The 21,372-nt window shown below is 38.0% G+C and overlaps 1 protein-coding gene across 4 annotated transcripts in view; it reads right to left on the reverse strand.

Annotated features, from left to right (window-relative positions):
- The window catches only part of LOC131300720 (uncharacterized), a 29,883-nt gene extending 15,428 nt beyond the window's left edge, over window positions 1-14,455 (reverse strand). For 2 of the 4 annotated variants that reach the window (XR_009191041.1, XR_009191042.1), the window contains exons 1-6: window positions 14,047-14,453; window positions 11,527-11,674; window positions 10,306-10,460; window positions 8,365-8,547; window positions 6,215-6,290; window positions 5,075-5,152 (exon numbers count right to left, since the gene is read on the reverse strand). Coding sequence is in view for 2 of the 4 variants with exons in the window: in XM_058326683.1 (XP_058182666.1) it covers window positions 5,075-5,152; window positions 6,215-6,290; window positions 8,365-8,547; window positions 10,306-10,460; window positions 11,527-11,674; window positions 14,047-14,307 (901 nt within the window). In the remaining 2 variants the exon portion in view is untranslated. Of the gene's footprint in view, window positions 1-5,074; window positions 5,153-6,214; window positions 6,291-8,364; window positions 8,548-10,305; window positions 10,461-11,526; window positions 11,675-14,046 lie in introns of all 4 variants that reach the window. The other 2 variants (XM_058326683.1, XM_058326684.1) reach the window with 2 other exon arrangements.
- Between the last annotated feature and the right edge of the window lie 6,917 nt (window positions 14,456-21,372).

Below are 21,372 nucleotides of genomic sequence, written 5' to 3' on the forward strand. Positions count from 1 at the left end.
TCGATAACTTCCCTTTCTTGCCAAATCGGATATGATCCCTCTACGCGACTTGATTTTTAGGAATACATGATCTCCCACGTTAAATGTCAAAGGCCTAGTCCTCTTGTCAGCATAACTCCTTTGTCTGTTCTGCGCGGTCAAAAGTCGTTTTCTGATCACCTTTACCTTCTCAGTAGTTTCTCGGACTAGTTCAAGTCCAATTAGGGCATCTTCTCTAACCTCGGTCCAACAGATGGGCGATCAGCATGGTCATCCGTACAGTGCTTCATAAGGGGCCATCCCGATGCTAGCTTGGTAACTGTTGTTATAGGCGAACTCTACCATCGGTAGGTGTCTCTCCCAACTTCCTTTGGAATCCAACACATAAGCTCAGAGCATGTCCTCTAGGGTTTGAATCGTCCTCTCAGATTGTCCATCAGTCTTGAAAGTGAAAAGTTGTACTCAGGCGAATATCTGTTCACAGTGCTTTCTGCAGGCTTCTCCAAAAATTGGAGGTGAAACGGGGGTCTCGATCAGAAACTATAGATACCGGCACTCTGTGCAATCGAACACGAGGACAACGAGAATTAAGTTAACCGAAGTCAAACTCGATGATTGGAATTTAAGAGTTTCATCATTGTAATAGTGTGGATTAAAGGTTTAGCGTTTAAATGAAACAACAAATACGTGGACTTCCGAACATTGCAATGGAACAAACCATGGATCTCATAAGAAATATATGCTTGCAAAAGATAGGATGAAATTGAACTAGATATTCATTTTGCACCATGTTGGCCAAAGGCATTTCAAAACAAGCATCTAGCTCTAGTTACCAAAAAAAATATAATGGGCACAGTGAAACAGAAATAAAAATAAGCAATGATTTTCGAGTCCTTTCCCAAAATAGATAAAGTCATTAATAGAACGATGATTGGGTCTTACTAGCTAAGACATGATACAAAATTCAAAGAAAGTGGAGTATAACAACAATATGTTCAAGGACTCAACAACTCCAACATTGAAATCGAACTAGGTTATGGAATTTTAGAGTTTTGAAAGGTCGGAGGCAAGTCTTGATGAATTATCAAAACAATTGAAGGTTGTGAGTGGTCCCTACATAGCTAGTAACGAGAATTACTTAAATTTGCTGAGAGTACACGGGTCCAAGTTTGACGAAGATTGCTTTAAGCATGCAGTATGCAAGGGATTAGGAAGTTTAGACTCATAATTGAGTTAACTGTTGACTTCACAATCAAATCTAATCAAATAAAGAAAAGTTGGAACAATATGATCTTTAGGAATTCCCAACTGCCGCAAGAAAATGTCCCAGGAATTAGGTGTTTGAAATATACTAGGAGTTCAACGATTTGGGGTTTAGTCGAATTTGTAGCTCCAACAATAAAGAGTCACAACGAAGGTGATTTTAAGAAGAGTCAAGAGAGAATACAATCGATTGAATGAGAAAGGGGAGTTAGATGAATAATCATCAATAACTCTTCTATCCCCCTTAAAAGAGTAGGACCTCACTGCAAGAGGATGGTTGCCGAGTTCTCAGATATTCACAACCTTGAATTCTTCTCGATCTGTTTGAACTACGATAGTGCCGTTGTCGGCTGTAGTTTGCATAGTTTATAGCTGGGTGACGATTGTGAATCTTTGGCAGCATCATGCTTTTATTCGTCTATCTACAATTTTGAGTCTCCGACGCTTGAGGTTGGGGTGTCGAAATAGTCAATGTGGCAATCGCTTGTAGAAGTTGCATAACCTCCATGTTACTCGGTATCACAATGGGCTTCGTGTTGCATGGACCTCGAGATTGATGTAAGCATGTTGATAACGTGGACGGCGTTGGCATTATTATTCATACGAAGTTAGGGTTAAGGGTTTCTAATTACGAAATCGTGACAAGAATTTTGAAGTAACAAAACAAAACATTTTTTTTTTAAATTTTCATATACAATGACATACAAATTTCTTCAAATATGAAGGAGAATTGGAAATATTTACGCAGAAAGTTTCACACATCTATGTAGAAAGTGCCACATGGGCCAGACACATGCTTACTACAGTCAACCCTAACTGCTAATCACATGTAAGACTTAAGTTTTCTCGCGGTACGTTCTCACCATGGCCCTACCCTTTCCAACCTATCATTGATCGGCTCTATATATACAATGGAAGCGAGTGCTTCTATCTCTTTCTTGGAATCGCAGGCTTCAGTACTTTCATGGAATTGATTTGGGCAACGGCTACTATAACATAATTATATGCCACTTCTTAAAATAGAATTGTATAGTAGTTAAGACAATAGATAGGTTACACACTTAACTACCCAGGATAACACTCTTGGAAAGTGATCTACCCAATTCACCCAAGGCCGAGGGTTTGAAACTAAAGCTTTGATACCATTTGTAACGCCCCAAAAATTCGGAGACATTAAAAAATATTTAAAAGATTATTTTCACAAAAGAAATTCATAAATTTACTACATCACTATTTCAAAAGCATATGTCATTATATTACAACCGTTTCGAATAGATCAAACTATTAAAATTTCCAAATAAACTCTGAAGCTTCCAAAATAAAGTTGACTTAAATTAGTCAGAGCGACTATGCGCACAGAAACCTAGGTTATTGGCTTCTTCCTCAACAAGGTTGAACTCGATCGAGTCGTACGACACTTCTGTTCCGTCTTCAATACTTGGCATTCGAGTTACCAGGGCAACATAGTACTGTGAGCGATGACGCCCAGTAGCCAAAACCCACCCGAACCCATAACTTACAAGCAATAGGATATATCAATGAAATGCATTAAAAATAACATAAAAAGAGAACAATTAACTTTTCTTTCATTACTATCCTTCAACCTATGTGAGATCTTGGATCTTATCCACAGATCCGTTCCTACCCTTAACCACTACGCTATGGCCATGGCATGATTCAACTCCCTCCTTGTGCCCCGATGAAAGACCCCAAGTTATCTACTTAAGAGAATTCATCGCGCTAAATTCCACCCCTTGCTCTAACACAAGAAGAACGAACACGGTAAATTCCACCCCTTGCGCTTCAATCCCGTTTCTGAAAGGTTAATCATAGCCATGCCATACTCAGGGTTCCGTAACCTCGGTAATCAAATCCAAATCCATCATCGTGACCACCCATCCAGATGTCTACCAAGGCTCGACTCTAGAGCCCGGACTCAACCTGGCTATGGGGCGTCACACATGTCTCACCATCATCTCACCCATTTTATTTTTCCACTAATCCTATTATCACGTCTAATAGGTTAAATCCGCACATCGCAACCAACCCCGGGAACCTATTTTTCCAATCTATCAGTACAACAACATTTCACACAATTTAACATTTTTTACGAACATGCTAACAGACTAACAAGTAATAAATTTTACAATAATAACCAATCATGTGATAAAACTACTCATGCGATAAAATTTATCATGCGATTAAAAAAAATTAAGTAATTATTTTTATTTTCTCTTTTCCTTTCTTGAAACTAAAATGCTACATTTACTCTTAATCTCCTCGGGGTGTTAACGGGATTAGAACCGAACCGAAATTAATTAACCTCGAGGCTTAATATTAACTTTTACTACTCAAGGGTTAGATTTATAAGCTCTTAAATCATGAGGGGCTAAACCGTGATTTATCCAAAGATTTTAAAAAAAAACAGTAGCCTACACGTTCAGCAAAACAGTGGCCGACTGGCCGGATTTCGATCGGTGACGTCAGGTTCGAATCTTATCATAACAAAACACGAAACAATCAATACAGAACATAACACATATTTAGGGAGGTGAGCTCAGAACTACCTCTTGTCTGGCGAAATGATTTACGGAGGGATTTCGGTGGAGGTTCGGAGAGGCCGCGGAGCTTGACTGTGAGGTGGTTCCGGATGGGGTTGAATCGGACGGCAACAGAGCTTCATCGGTGGCTGTTTCCAACACTGTTATGGGTCAGTTTCGGGTTGCTTGCCTGGGTTGTGTTGGAGTCGAAAAGGTGTTGTGTTCGGGTTGTTTTGGAGCTGAAAGGAGGGTGGTTTTTGGGTGTTTCGGGACTGATTTTTGGAGCTGATTTTGAGAGTGAAATGCAGCCAGTTTGGAACTATTTACGGGCTGGTTCGGGAGTGGAGCGAGGCGGGGCAACGGGGTTCAAGTTGTGATGGAGTTCGGGTGATGAAGGTGGTGACGCTGATCGGCGGAGGTGAGGACCGGAGGTGGTGCCGGCTGCCTCCTCTCTCTCTCTCTCTCTCTCTCTCTCTCTCTCTGCTGAAAGGTTTGTTAGGAAACATAGTGAAGAGATGGGAGAGATACTTAAATGGGTTATAAAATGGGTTTGGTTTATATGAAGGACAACGACTCTAGGACAACAATGAGTTGTCACTTGTCGCACTGGGAGGAAATTAAGGAGTAAAAATAGGGATTTTGGTCTTCTCAACCGAAATAAATTGGGGAAAGGTTAGGTTGGAAAAATGATCTAGTGCAACACATGAACACACTAGGAAAATTACTTGCCGGATACGCACGAGCATGATCAATTACGGAAATAAAATTTGGTGTGACGACATTAAAAAAAAATTCGCATTAAATAAACTAACGAGAAAAATAATATTTTTTTTTGATAATAATAATTATTTATTAAAAATACCGGGTCTTTACAGTTCATACGAGAATGCACCAAGCTCTAAAAAACGACAAAACAAGTACAAGGGGAAGAAACTATTCTCAGATAGCCACATGAATAGGCTGATACATGTTGACTCACCCCTGACTTAGTTTTCCTTGGCACATCTACGATTTTCTGGAAAATTACTTCCCGCTGAAGTGGTGACAGACCATCAGCACTTTGTCCAAAATAGCTTTCACTAAGAAACACAGTAACTTACATAGATCTTTTTGCTTAAGTGGCATCTTTTCTGCATAATTGACACATATTCTCATCCTTTTGCAGATAGTTTCTTTTAGGTGAAAACAATCAGATACCCTTCATCAATGCCCATTCATCGTTTTCATCAACAAGACCAAGCCATATCCAAAAGAAGGTTGAATTAGGGACATTAAGTAAGGAGAATTGTAACCTTTTTGAATGCGTCCTATGGTATTCTCATGGGCCAAAAGTATAGCATCAGGATTGCTTTTCTGGACGACCGAAAGACCTACACCAAATAGTCAAACAGAATGCTAAAACCAATTAACCACTAGTAGGTAACACAGGACGAAAAATTAAAATCATTCAGACAGAATTTCCAACCAAACATAAGAATGTGGAGTGTAATTAGTTTGTAGCCTTGTAGCTAACTACAGCTCCGCGAGAGATAAAATGAAAGAAGTTACCTTTATATAATATATTAACAACTTACCAATCCAGTCTACTACCAAAAATAAAACTTAGCTACCCAGTAGACCACAACTTCAAATGTATATTCCTATCCATGTTTTTGCCATAAATAGACACCCAAGCCCAAGGAGCATAAAACCAAAAATCAGACGATAAGCCAGACTTTCTAGATGCCTCAGTCTGGTCTCAACATATTCCCCCTCTTCCACAGAAGTCTACAGATATTATTCTTTACAAAGACTGAAGTCTTTTTGAAATAGCAAACGAAAGATGGGACAAAACTGTACAGAAACTGGATTCCAGCTCATTTATTCTGGAAATCTAGTTGTCAACTAGCTTATGAGATAAAATGACACCATTACGTCAGATGCATAAGCCGCGGGGCTTTTCACTTATACTCCAAACCTCGTAGTAAACTTGGTTGGGTGTCAAAGTTGCATTTGATGCCCAACGACTCAGATCACAGGTGCACAAGCTTAGAAGAGTGCTCACAACTGGGTCTCAAGTATTATTCTTAGATCCTACTTCTGTTGGTCACTTGGACCATGCTGCGAGCATCAAATTCGGTTTTTAGTTTTCATATGCTGCATGCAACGATGTTGCTTTAGTGGCATTGGCATAAAGTTTCATAAGACAAGAGACAGACCTTAGGTTATCCCACTCATACTATACAAAGAGTCTCCCAGTCAAATTACCAACAAGGGCCACTGCCTAGTTTTTAATAGGTCAGCAGACTATTCCTGTCTCTCTGAAAATGAGAGTAACTACGTAGCCTACCTTTGTTTCCAACAGTTACCAGATATTCATGTAAATTTCAGAAGCGAATGTATAACAAAACAAAAACGTTAGCGTGATTTCAAATACTGTTTGCATAACTTACCGTCAACGTGATCATAGTGGTGGTGGGTAACGAAGACCACTAACTTTCTGGGCAAAGCAGCAATTACTTCCTTGAGCTGCTTTTTTGAACAACAGTGCAAAGAGACGTTACAAAATCGGGCAAAAAATAAGGTGGTGAGTACAGAACACTAATGTTTGTCTAATTTTCAAACAAACTAAAATAAAAATATCATCACAAAAGAAAATATGACAAAATGCAATGAAGAAGAGACTTAGCTAATAGACCGCAACAAAAGTGACTGAGGGTACAAACCCAGAACAAGCAAGGAGAAATTCCACCACACATACTGGAGTGCAGGATGTAGGAAAATTCTCACGGTTAATAAATACTCGGAGGGGTCATAAGACTGATAACATAGTGAACTGAGGTTCTGTACAACTGTGATTGGGAGTGAGTTGATCCTTCGCTGATTCTGTGTAAGGTGGCTTAAGAATGCGGGACTTGGTCCTGGCGTTGTTCCAGAGGAATGTTGGATTCTTCCATGGGCGGTAATTAGGACGGGTAGGGAAGCCGAGGGCTGCAGCAGAAGGCCTGGTTGTTAGTGCATCTATGCTTAAACTTGATTACTTGGAGGGCACCGAACAAGAGAGCTTTTCAAGGAATTGAAGAGTCTATGCTAAAGCAAGAGTTTCCATCTGTTCACTTTATAAGTTGAGTGTTGGGAGAGCTGTGGCAGATTTGTGTCAGCTTGTGGATTTTACGGAGCCAATAGATATACATTTGTTGTTTGGGCCTTCCTCCTTTCAAAGTGTATAAGGTAGGTTTTCTTTATGGGAAAGGTTATTATGGTGCAATGTTTTCTTAGACAGCACCCCCGTTGATGCTGCCTTGACCTCCACTACATTACCTATCAAAAAAAATTGAATGCAAGAAGTGAAAATTGTGTGGGTGGGTGCGTTGGTAGGGGGTGGGTAGCTAGGTCGGTGGAGGTTGGGAGGAAAGGAATAATTTAGACTGCATGTAGAGCAACAAAACTATTATACAAGCAGGATAGAACAAGCTTAAGGCAATGTACTTGTCATAATCACATGCAATAAAACACAAATTGAAACATCAACTGAACTGAAAAAACTAAACTTTTTTCCAAACTTGGTCCTTACATCAGTTATTGAAAGGACTTCATCTACAAATACTATTTACATTTGAATAGTATGCAATACAGTACTCATAGGAGATGAACCTAAAAATAATATCATATCTAAATGTAGCAGTCTTCTCATGATGGCCCATGAGGGGACAGACTAAGGAGAACTTGAAGAAAAGATAATGAAAGCATGCCTGAGTAATCAATGTAATTATTGTCATCTTATGCCTACTGGTATGGATTTGATGTTTGGATGAACTACCAAGCGACTTGCGTTCTGGACGCATGTTCAAGACATGGTACACCCGATCGGTATGTTATAGAAAGGGAAAGGAAGGCCTATCTCCAGAGTCGAAGTTCGTTCCAAAACCACTGAAATTTACAAGATCCAAAGTGATCCACAAAGTTATTCAAAAAATTAAATTTGTAAAACTAAAAAAATCTACAAATATCTAAGTTTTGGCAAGGGAAAATGCTAAAAATTGGTCCTTGTGCTCCTAGAAATGTGTTTCGCATTATATTATTTTATTTTACTGGATATTTCTTGCTTGTAAGATCTGCATCATAAATTTGGAACCTGTAGACACCTACCCCTGTCATACCATGATTTAGTGCATGTGGCATACCATTTCTTGTTCGTGGTGCTCGTATTGGTATGATCTGCAATCCAGGTAACATAAAACCGAACTAAAATCTCTTACTTAGCCAGCTGAGATTCCAAACAAGCTAACTCTGCACTTCAAGTCTTTGCTCAGGACACTAAACAGTCCAATGCGTGGTTTCAACAAGGTTTTGTAATCTCTTAACCATAAATCGTTTTGAGGTTAGTGTGCACATTCATTGCACTGAAACATGAGTTTTTCATTCTTAATATCATCATCATCATGTACCAACTTAAATATCAGGAAGGACTAATACTACGACAACAGTCGCTACGTTGAAACAATCTCAAGGCAGTTAGTTTTTCATATTAGCTGAATCTGGTTCCAAAAGAAGATCAGAAAAGGCATCAGAACTACATGGACAGACAAAATTGGTATCATACCTCATCATGGGATTCAAACCGGCATCCCGGATCCACAATCAATGCATCTCCATAAAAAGGAAACTTCCTCTCAGTCGAGCGATCGAAAACACCCTCAGGTGAAAATATGACCAAATTTGTAGTATGGAAAGGTTTTGCTGTTCTGCTTCCCATAGGAACTAGTTTCACACCAGGAGGGTATTCCTGAAAGAAGCAAATCATTTTACAATATGGTACAAATTAATGATATGATGCAAGCAGACAACCATCGATAAATGCCTTTAGCTTGAAAAATAACCTCAATAGTCAATAGTAACTAAATGCAGCATATCCAAACTGCAAAAGAAAGTAATAACAGCAACACAGCGGATGTTCATGCACATCCAGATCCAATTTTAACCAAATCCTGAAAGTTTTAGATCCACAAACTATTTCAGAAGATCGAGTGCAGATGTTGGAGTGGTTACAAGTATACCCATGAGACATGATAAAGGACCTGGTTAAGTAAATACTGCAATGCTGGGTCGACCATATTTGTGCGCAATGTTTCGTTTACCACCTCATGTGCCACATCAATAATGATTGGACATTAGTGGCTACATGCGGCAGTGTCAGGGTGCCTAAATGAAGTCACCATAGAACTATCAAACTAAAAAACTTCACAATTTTCTTCTCAAATAGCATATTGACAGGTAATAATAATACAAAAACTGCATAGTCTACCTAACAAGCGAACTTCACAATGACAATCCCACATTACTTTGCTGGATCCAATTGGCCTCATTATTGAGTAGAGTCTAGGAGAAATAGGCGTTGGATCAGATATGAAAAAGGATTAGTGCGACTTGTGAGTAAGGCATCCATTGGGGTATGCTCCTTTTGTATTAGCTTTTCACGTTTAATCAATAGAATTATCATCAATCATCATCACATAACTCTGAGAGAGAGAGAGAGAGAGAGAGAGAGAGAGAGAGGTTTTGCAGCAGGCTATGTGGAGTCGATCGAGAGAGAGAGAGAGAGAGGTTTTGCAGTAGGCTATGTGGAGTCATTTTAGCAGTCATAACACTTTCACATATACATTCGGTGGGGGTGCATGACACCCCCTGACTTTCTATTAACACTCAATACGTAACATATGTAAATATCCTAATAGCACTATTGTATTTTACTAACACCCCCTCTCTAAGGCCTGAATCTAGTTTAATAAAGGGGAAATATTAATCTGGATTGTGGCTCCTAATCAATTTTTGGGTGTTAACTAATTGACTCTATGATCAGTATTCAGTAAGTTAGGCATTCTGTGCACCAATCCAAGAAGTTGCCTTTACCCACCAAACAAAAGTAAATTAATCAAAACTATAGATTTTGCAGTTAGATTATATTTCTAAGTATCGTATCAAATAGACATTTGATGTCAAGAAGCCCTTGTAGCTAGCGCTTTGAGGAAAGCTAATCATCATCCATTTGAACCTTATTTAAAATTACATTTCTTCGCCCAATTGAATTTTGTCAAAGCATCCAACTCAAAACCAATTGGCAATGAGTGGAGAGGCCACCCATACTCATATAGGAGTTTTTGAGGTTATTATTAATCAATTTGTGACAAATTCTAACAAATTTGATTATGCAGGAATGTGTTCAAAATGATCATTTTGTCTGTTTTCTGCATATATTTTTGAGAAGTTCGAATAGAAACCGTTAACAACTGTTTATATATCTTCGTGTGGATTTTTGTTTTGCATTCCAAATTTCTAATATAATTCTCATGCTTGAGCTTTCAAGTTGGCATTCCCTAAAACAAGATCCTAGTTCTGTCTTTCAAACTTCTCAGCTAAGTTAATTTTTGTTTGCCAGACCCCAATTTCTTATTGCCTGTTTACTTATGGGATCACTTTCCTTGATTATTTATGGAGGCATGGAGCACGTCCAAAACTAATGTGAAACACGCTAAAAAAAACAAACCTGGAAATTCAAGGTCGGAGGGATTTTTGTATGAGTAGATTGAATTGCGTCATTTATGAGACCAACAACAACCAAAGATCCTACCCGATCACTACTTGGTTTCACTTCAAGAAGACAATTCAGGCAACTTTGGAGGGACATCCACTTACATAGCCCTGCATGCATTACTCGAACAGTTAATTGCACTTCAACCTTGCAAAGATGCTATAATATTCCAACAACTATAAAAAAAGCTTGCGAGTTGCAATACAATTTGCTCTTGCAATCGCATTAAGAAAATGTAGCAATGACATTCATCACATCTAATCGGATGATATCGAAAGAGCTGATTACATACACACAAGCAACCAAAACAGTGAACAGTCACGAAGAAGTTGTGTACACAACAAATATGAATACAATTTTAGAATACAAGTTGTTTATAAAACAAATTCTACGTTCACACATGTGCAACCTGCAATGTTTGAGCATGGTTCTCAGTAATTTAACTGATTGAAGCACAATGTCAAGTGAAACAACTTCGTACACGGGCATGCCAAATAATTACACGTCTACATTCCTGGTCTAGTTCAATATGTCTTCCATAAGCTTAGCAAAATTACAAAGGTGATCATTACAACTCAAAGGACAACGATATCTGTACCATTTTATGAATTTTTTTCCCCTGCTATAGCAATAATTACCAAATCTTGTCTGTGCTTGGTAATCTCTGCATTTTATCTACCCAGTTAGTTAGGATTAGGAGCACAGGATACTACAATTGTGATCATTGTGGACATGCAGCACAAATGGCTTTAGACAGCAATGTTGCATATCACAAAATAAAATTCTACTAGTCAACAAGCCTACTAGAAATTCGAGGCCAAATATATAATGTTTGATATAGGAAACATGCGTGTAGAATTATTTAATGCTTATCTCTCTGTCTTGCCTAATTCTCTGTCTAGTCTACTGTATACTCAACCCTTGAAAGAATTTGAACCACACCATGTTAAGTAGGACTTGAGATCACTATAAAACAATAAGGATAAGGAAAGATTACCAATAGCTTCATTGTAAATAACCAACCGGACCACTATAAACTATATTGATTATAGAGTTCTAGTTATCTTCTTGTGTAAAACTCATAAAACAGCCTCACAACTAGCACCAACGTCCGACATAATCGCCAAAGATACTACAAATATTCAACACAAATCACAATCATTAATCAAAGCAAACCTTGTAAATCTCCATTTTCTGGTCCCAATTTTCCAGTTATATAAACTGTTTGAACGGGCAATCCTGGTCCAAATTCCGGTTCCTCCACACACTTCAAGAGCTTCCACTGCACCCTGTTGGCTGTCCCAAAACCCACTTGTTGCAAAAGCTACAGTTGTAGAACTTCATATTACATAAAGAATTTCCTATGAATCAAAACAAACCACAATTCGCTTTCTAGACATAAAATATCATTCTGTTCAAAAGCCAATACAGTTAAGAACCTATACATTGCCAGTTTGATTGAAGGATTAGACGTGGGATCCGATTATAAATCCGAAGGGACCCGCATTTATAGCGTTGGAAGGGTTGCATATCAAGGACAACAAATCCATCCTACCATGCATACTATAAGTGGCTGAGATGCTGGTAATCCTCACTCTTAGTCTGCGTGGAGTCATTCATGATGTGGAAACTTTATATCCATCTCAAAACCAATTGGCAATGAGTGGAGAGGACCCAGATGTTATTAAGTGATCACCCATTCCACTCCCAAGCAATGTGGGATTCATTTTCTTAACATCCCCTCACGTGCAGCCGCGTTTTGAGGTCTGTCACGTGTGGCCACTTTTTAGGTCCTATCATCGTGCAGCCTTTTTGCTGCTCTGTCATCGTGGGGTGTGGATTGTGAATTTTTAAAATGTGGGGTGGAACGGGCCCCGCTCTGATACCATGTGGAAACTTTATATCCATCTCAAAACCAATTGGCAATGAGTGGAGATGACCCAGATGTTATTAAGTGATCACACATTCTACTCCCAAGCAATGTGGGATTCATTTCCTTACATGATATGAAGTTGTTTTTCATAAACAGTCAAACATAGTCTTAGTTAGACAAGGGAAAAATTACTGTTTGTCTCCATCAAACTAATACCAGTAATATTCCACTTGTGGAGGTCACATGCATCCTTACAAAATAAGCTTGCGGGCTCCACCACACATGGAGAGAACATATTCTCAGCATAATGGGTGTATGAGCCATGCATCAGCATAACCATTGCAGCTAGGGCTGTAAATGAGCTAAGCAGCTCGCGAATTCGGCTCGGTTCAGCTTGGTAAGGGCTCGGTTCGGCTCGGTTGGAAGGATAAATGAGCGAGCTCGAGCTCGATTTTGCGGCTCGTTTGATAAACGAGCCAAGCTCGAACCTAGCAGGGCTCGGCTCGAACAAGTTTGTCTCGGCTCGAAATATATAGGTTCAGTTTGGCTCGGCTCGGCTCGGCTCGGCTCGAACATGCCAATACATAGGTTCGCAAAAAGGTTCATCTCGGCTCGAAATATATAGGTTCGGCTCGGCTAAAACATGCCAATATTCAGTTCGACTCGGCTCGTTTAGCCAATTTTTCAATATTAAGGCTGAAAAGTTGAAGAATTAGAGCTCAAATTCGAGCCGAGCCGGTTCGTTTATTCCAGACCGAATACTAACGAGCCAAGCTCGAGCTTTGTACATTCTTGTCGAGCCGAGCTCGAGCTTTGTACATTCTTGTCGAGCCGAGCTCCAGCTGAGATTTTCCGGCTCGATTCGAACTCGAGCCGAGCTCGAGCCAGACGGAATTCTAATTGAGCCGAGCTCGAACATGCCAATATTCGGTTCAGCTCGGCTCGTTTACACCCCTAATTGCAGCCATGGAAGGAGCTTCAATAACACCATTGATAACTGAACCGTTGCTCTTACAAACCCCCCACTGAGCCGTGGGCACCCCCCTTTGAGTAGCAGCAATAGAGGCTTCGTTCTCCCTAAATTTTTGGTTTGGTGCTTTTTTTCAGTGTTTTTTACTTTCCGTAATTTTTTGTTTAGATTTTCATCATAATTTCTTGGATTAATCTTAATCCTGACGATAGACGAGAAGAATCAGAAAAGTACATAAATGTGGACCGAAGTTAGAAAAGAGTTCATGAAAGATGACACTATAAGACAAAAATACGGGCTGTTTCGGATACTATTTTAGTCTTTAGTGCACTTTCTTTCCTTTTGGTCATAACTTTTTACTTTTTAGACTCATCTTGTCGAGATAATGACAGCTCTGACCTTGAGATTTTAGGTTAGAAATCCAATCTCAAACAAATCCCGTGTGAAATTACATGACAGTGTAGTTTGTGGATGACCTCTCTTCATAGACTTTATCCCATTGGAAACAAAGAATGCAATAAGAGACTATCCCGAACCACGGCTTTATTTGTGACAACATAGACTTACCATTTTGCAAATCAGTAACTCAATGTAGCTCTATAGTAAGTGTGATCAATTATCAGTTAAGGCTTTCGGGCACTTAGATTCTATTTCATGTTTTCATTTTCATGTTTCTTTTCTCTCTTTCGAAATGTCTGCGAAGCGTGCAACCGTTTCGAATTTTTCCGTTTCTTCTGAAACAAGACACCGAAACGAAATCTCGATTATTGGTCGTACATTACATGACTCCACAACAGGGTAAATATTTTCTGTTTTAAAAGCATTTGAGGCTACAAATTGCGTTCTAGGGTACCTGGTTGAGAGCCAAGCTGAGGTCGAATTTCGCCAAGTCCAGCTTGTTCAAACACGATTCGTTGACTTCCACGACGATTCTCGTCTGCGATTCTCCTTCTAGCGAGCCCAATTGCGTCGAAGGCAAGTCCCAGAGGTCGGAATCGACGTAAGAATCGTACTCTTCGTCGCCGAACTTCGGCGGCGGCGTTTGCTTCACGAGAAGGAATTCGCTGTCGTTGGATGGCTTTTTTATGATCACGGCGAGTTTGTGAGTCGCCATGGGAATCGAAGAATCAAATGGAAAGGGTTTAAGAGGTTAGCGACGGGAGAAGAGAGTAGTGGCCAGTGGGCTGTGGCGTTTTGAAAGGGGGAGCCACTCCACTGGAGCGCAGAGGAGGTAGTTGTACCAAAACGATGGTGGGACGGTTTAGGAATAACTACTAGAGTAGAGTCTATTGCATGAGAAATTTTTCAGTGCTGAGCGGGCACTAGCCACGTGGTGCTAAGCAAGCGTTTTGGCCGTCCAAACGTGTTTTAAACGGTCCAGATCTGTTTAAATTTAAGAGGGTGTTTTGATAATTTTATACTCAAAATTTACCCAAATAGATCTAGACCGTCTAAAATATGTTTGGACCGCAGAGATGATGCTCGACACCCCGTGATTGGGGTTCACCCAGCACTGAAAAACTTCACCTATTGTATTATACTAGTACGCTATAGTACTAGCACGCTACTAGTACTAGTAGCAGTTTTTTTTTATCCTATACCAGTAGTAGTTGACTAGTTGAGAAAACCTTTTTAACGGAGAGTTTTGTGAACAATTATTTACGGAAGTGAATCGCACTTGTGAACAATTATTTACGGAAGTGAATCGCGACTGTATAGTATTTTGGACAGTCAAGTATATTAATGAAATTTTTTCAAAAATTGAACTCTTCTCAAAAACAAAAATTATTAATATCCAAATCATATAAAGCCAAAATGAACAGCCGAGATCGCGCAGCTCTTTGAATCCATGATTCATAGAGGCTCTGTGTGAATAAGCGAATACGAGAACACAATACGAGGGAAAGGAAAGCGATGTAAAACTATGAGTGGGAATTTCCGACACGACGCGATAACATGAAAAGTTAAACAGGTGAGGTTAAAGTTGAGAGAATTTTGATACAAATACGAGATGATATGACACGAAACCGGACATGAAGTTAGAGGGTTAAAATCGGCTAACACATAACACAAACATAATACGCTATAATAACACAAAAAACTTGCTGTGTTTGGTTTGGCATTTGAAAAGTTTTTTGAAAAATAGCAGGGGTAATAAGTGGAGAGAGATAGAGAAAGAAATGTTGAAAGTAGAAAGAATCTAGAGAGAATTTTTTGAAAAATGCTTTTTGAAAATGGAAGAGAACACAGAATTAAATAAGTTGGATTAAGATCGAAAGAATTCTTACGAAAATACAATATGAGATTATGCTGTGTCTTCCGAGAATAACATACTTGAATTTAGAACCTTTATAATTTCATCGGTTTCACAAGTTTACTCCCCTTACTTCTACTTATCTCATATCAGATCATAAACTTCTAAGGTAACAGCAATATCAACCCCGTCACATACTGTACTTGAGTTTTCTAAGAGCATCTCCAATCCAATACTTTATTTGAAAGTATCAAAATACTCTATTTTATTCATAAAGTGATTTTAGTGGAAATCACTATTCATATTTACTCCAACCACAAACCCTCTATTTTTCCCTCTAAAATCATTTTATGAAAAAAAAAAACCTTTTTTTATACTCTCATAAGTATATAGTTGGTATAAAAATTTAGTAAGAAAAGCTTACAAGGACAAAAATGTCTTTTAAAAAGGTGAATAGTATTATGGAGATGATCCTCTATATTTTTTTTTACCCTCTAAATATAGAGGATCAAAATCCAATACTCTCAAGTGGAGGAGGGTTGAGAGGATGGGTTGGAATGCTTTGATACTTTCAAATAGAGATATAGAGTATGGGTAGGAGATGCTCTAACGGGGCACGTAATCGCAACTTAATTTCCGTACTAGTATGTCTCTGAATATTCTGTTTGTTGAAAAACCTCCAAATATTGACCTAGTGGGATTTAGGGGTTTTGCGCCGCCACGTTCTAGAAATCTTCTAGAAAAATAAGTAGTTTATTTCAAATTTTCAAACTCAAAAATAATATAAATGAAAATTAAAATTTCAATTTTTTTTGCACCGTTTAAAAATCAAGGAGATCTATAAAACAAGATCCAATATTACTAGGAAAATTATTTACGTAAATACATGATTTTTGAGCTTAAAATTACCTTCTTAAAAAATAAGTACTTATATGGGTTTCTAGAACGGAAAAAAAAAAAAAGAGGTTGTCTTTTTTACAGAGGCTTTGTGAACAGATTGTTCAAGGAGTGGAGCGATCACAACCGTCCATTCACACAATCAATGATCGAGATTTGTTTTTAATTCTTACCGATAAAAATTGATTTTCAATCCGGACTGTCTAAAAACACTTTGGACGGTCGTGATTGGATTCCGTAACTTATTATTTATGGAAACAGCCGTAAAAATGTTTTTCTGCAAAAAAATATTACGGAGTAGTTATCAAGTCTTTATGGGCAAGTTCATACAAAGCATTTCGACTTGTAGTGGGGCCCTCGCTAGTTTAAGGTTCTAAAAATTATTTACTATATATAGTAAAGAATTTTATGAAAACCTTAATTAGTTTTATATTTCGAATTTTTTCACCTATATAATAAAGAATTTTAAGACCTTAAACTAACTTTTTACGTTAGTTCTACATCCTGAATTTCTTTACTTTTACAGTAAAAAATTTTAGGACCTTAAAATAACTTTTTAAGTTAGTTCTATATCCTAAATTTCTTCACCTATATAGTAAAGAATTTTAGGACCTTAAACTAACTTAAAAAGTTGGTTTTGCATCCCAGATAATTTTGTCGTGATTTCGGATGACTTTGTCATGATTGCCGCTGCTCAGACCAAATTAACAAATCTTATTTAATTTGGTCTGCGCAACGGGTCTATTAAAATGTAAAATTATTAAGAACTAAATGAGTATTATTTAAATTTCAAGATGAAAACATAAGTTTTTAAATCAACAAGGATTGGGACTTAGGCCCCGTTCCGCAACACGAAAAAAGTCATTATTTTTTAAGAAAGCAATTTTAAGCTAAAAAATTATGAATTTATTGAAATCTAAAAATATGCAATATGGATCTTGTTTGAAAGATCTCATCGAGATCTTTTATACGATGCAAAAAAAATTGAAAAATTATTTTTCATTTATATTATTTTTTAGTTTGAAAATGTAAAATAAGCTGTTTATTTTTTAAGAAGGTTTCTGAAACGGAGCCTTAAATATCAGGTAGAATAGAACCCTATTTAAGTTCCTCCAAAAAAAACATACTCCCTCCGTCCCAATTTATTTGTCCACTTTTTGACTTTTAAGTGTCCCAAAATATTTGTCCAATATGAGTTTGACTTGTTAAAATTTCCTTAATGTCCTTTCTCTTTCAAAAAATAATGCATGAATGTCCACTCCCATTTAATGCTAGGAAATTGAGGGGTATTCTTGAAAAATCAAAACTCTTAAAGAGCAATCATTATGTTCCCTTAAAAAATTGGTTTTTAAAAAATGGACAAACAAATCGGGACGGAAGGAGTATATCCTTGGAACCAGTCTTCTGGCATAGTAAATCTATACACAGATTGTGCATAGATTTCTATGTGGTGCTCATTACGGGTTCCCATACAAGTGATCTGAGCCGTTCATTACGTTTAAAACATTTTTTCAAGAGCTCCCGCAAAAAATTAGATCAATCCGATACCTATAAGTGCTTGATCTAATCATCTAACTTTTCATTCGGATTTTTAGAGAATAAAAAGTTAGACGATTAGATTAAGTACTTATATGTATCGGATTGAGTTAATTTTTCGCTGTGGCCCTTGAAAAAATATTTTAAACGTAATGAATGGCTTGAATCACTTGTGAATCTATAATGAGTGCCACATAAAAATCTGTGTACAATCTGTGCATAAATTTACTGTGCCAGTAAACTTTCTGTATCCTTCCGTGTGGAACCTTTCTGTATCCTTCCGTGTGGAAACTTTCCACAAATACCTATCACGTAACATCAACAGAATTTCTAGCAATAAAAAATCCTAAAGTACTCTATTACTCAGCGATATCCCAATTCCCAAACGGCATGCAAAACTCGAGGTTCTTTCCTCTTCTTCCTTCCCACTACACTACCACTGGTCCTTCTACTCACATCCACGACCTTAACCATTCACACTCAATCCCAAACCCAAGACTCCGGCTCCGACTCCGACTCCGACTACAACGCCTGCAAACCCTTCATGTGCGGCAACATAAACTTCACCTTCCCCTTCGCATCCTCCGAGACCTTCGGTTCCGGCGCATTCGACTGCGGCCTCCCTCGTTTCAAAATCTTCTGCGACGCCGCCGCCAACGCTTCCTCCTCTATCCCAAGCCTCGAGCTCTCCAGCCGCCTCTACCAAGTCAAATCCATCTACTCATCCGAACGCCTCGTCACCGTCGTTGACGACGAGCTAATCAACGACTTGACTTTCAGCTCCTCGTGCAAGTCTCTTCGCAACCTCACGATTCCAGCCGCCAACGACACTGCCGTAGCGGGGCTTTCGCTTGCTCCCTTTGGCGCCAATCTCACCATACTCGAGTGCCCTGACGGGCTTTCTCTCTCTAGCCGCGACGGAGTTTTTGGGAATTACAGCTGTAGGGAGGGTTCCAAGCTTTATTTTTTTAGGGATCAGTGTTAGTTTTTTCCCATTAGTGGCCCACTAGCCTTCACGTTTTGTGCATGTGGGACTCTACTATCAGATAAGCCAATGAAGTGATATGGTTCATTACGATAACTAATAAGAATTACAGATGAAGGAAAACTCTTGATAATAAAAGAGACCTTGATGGACTAGGTGTCTTTTAATAATTATCTCTAAGGCCCTCTTCTCTCCTCTATAAAAGGTAGAATACTCACCCCTTATTCCTACGGTTTTTCCATCAATTAAAGTACTGGGGTATTCTAGAAAAGTAGAGACAGAGAGAAGAATGTGAGCCAAGAATTAAGGTGTTTCTAATTAAGGGGTTTGTTCTCTTTAATCACGATGGCCAATAAAGGTACGCTATTTATTGTTCTTGAGATGTGTTGAATTCAAGATCCTGTTATATCTGTTTTCCGCATAATAGTTTCAATACAGATATTTAGATTTACAGTTGGTATCAGAGCATGGTTTTTCTGAATCAATACATCTTGGAATAACTGTATCGCGAACGTGCGGCCATGTTATATTTATATATTGACTCACGAAGGATCGAAACTGTTGAACCCAATTACGGAGTACTAGTTGCGTTACTGCTTCATGGTCATGGTTTCATGTGGCTAAAGTTTCGTTGTTATTAGAATATAATATGAAAAATTAGATGTCGATTCGGTAATTGGCCTTTGCATATCACTGCCGTAATGGACTTTGCTACATGGGCATATTGATTTTACTCATGTTTATTGTTCTTCACCGTTCTTTTGTTGGGATATCAAAGAACAGTTTACATTATTCAATTGCTTTTGATTGCCGTCATCAATTTACGGGCTGACAATTGAATATAATAGCATAATCTATTTACTGTTTTGTTGGTTGCTGATTCTACGATCAGTATAGAACATGATCTCGACTTGGCGTTTGTTAATTTATTTCTAAGTTTACAGTAAACTTTTGTTTCGGAAAAGTGTTACTGCCATGGATTGACAGTTGGTAGATGGACTATTATATTGATTTTATAGTCCATTAATATGAAGTTCACCATCTGTTAATGCTAACATGCGAATTGTAATTCGGTAAACTTTGATCGAGATCAATTTATGGTAGATTGATTGAATTGTAATTTTGATTCATGTACTGATCATAATTAGGGGACCGAAAGAAAATCACATACATGCCCACATCACTTATGTAATGGTGATTCTGTTTTTATGTGTTTAGTAATAGAAATTTTAAAAAAAAAAAAATCATAGTCACATGCTTACAAAATTAATCTATTTTTGTCAGATTATGTTTTCTGCAATTATGTATGATTATTTTGAAGCATTGAATTGGGAAAGCTTTTCTATTACTGTGTTGCTGTATATGTGAGAGTTATGGTTAGATTGAATGTCATTGAACAGATTATCAATCACATAAAAGAATACTTAGTTGTATATTTTATTTTCGGTAGTAGTGATTGAATAAAAGAATGACATCCGCATAACTCGAATAAAAGAATAGAGTATATCATTGGTTAGTTTAATATTCATAGGAATTACTGATTTGGTAGTCACCAAAGTGGCCTAGGTTAGTGAAACTTATAATTATTAAACTACATCAAAGTTTTGTTAAAAGGATAACAATTAAGTCAATGATATTCTCGATTGCAGTCATAATTATAAGAATGAGACTAGGCCCAAAGGAGAGTCACATTTAAGTAATTATGAATTGGGTAGGGTGAGTAATTTATGCAACTTAGCAGGTTAGGATTGGATATCCAAAGATAACATGACTAACTTGATAAGCTATATAAATTATTTAGACCTACTTAGGTGATTATGTTGTACCTAATTAATGAGTGAACAATAAGTGTGCTTAGGTTTCACCCAAAGGAGGACCTAAGTGATGTCAATAGTTCATCATTATAAATTATTTAGACCTACTTAGGTGATTATGTTGCACTTAATTAATGAGTGAACAATAGGTATGCTTAGGTTTTGCCCAAAGGAAGACCTAGGTGATGTTAATAGTTCATCATTATAAATGTTTACAATTCTCAAAGTTTCTTATTAAGTATTGTCCTATTTTATTTCAGTTACAGTTCCTGTTTCACTGCACTCTCATGCATCCAATGTTCCAACCCTCACTGGACCAAATTTTTCAGAATGGTCTGAGCATACTCAGTTCACACTGGGTGTCTTGGACCTTGATATGGCATTACTTGTTGAAAAACCTGCGGACATTACTGATGAGAGTTCCGAGGATCAAGTGTTCAATTTTAATTCATGGGAAAGGTCGAACAGGCTCAGTTTAATGTTCATGAAGATGACCATTGCGAATAACATCAAAACCTCCCTACCACAGAATACTAATGCACTAGAATATTTAAAGGCTGTGGAAGACCGTTTTAAATCTGCTGATAAGTCACTCGCTGGCACAATTATGGCTGAATTAACCACCATGAAATGTGATGGTAGTCGTGGAGTTCAAGAGCACATCTTGAACATGTCTGACAAAGCTGCAAAGCT

The sequence above is a fragment of the Rhododendron vialii genome, chromosome 9a, assembly GCF_030253575.1.
Source record: "Rhododendron vialii isolate Sample 1 chromosome 9a, ASM3025357v1".
Classification (NCBI taxonomy): Eukaryota; Viridiplantae; Streptophyta; class Magnoliopsida; order Ericales; family Ericaceae; genus Rhododendron; species Rhododendron vialii.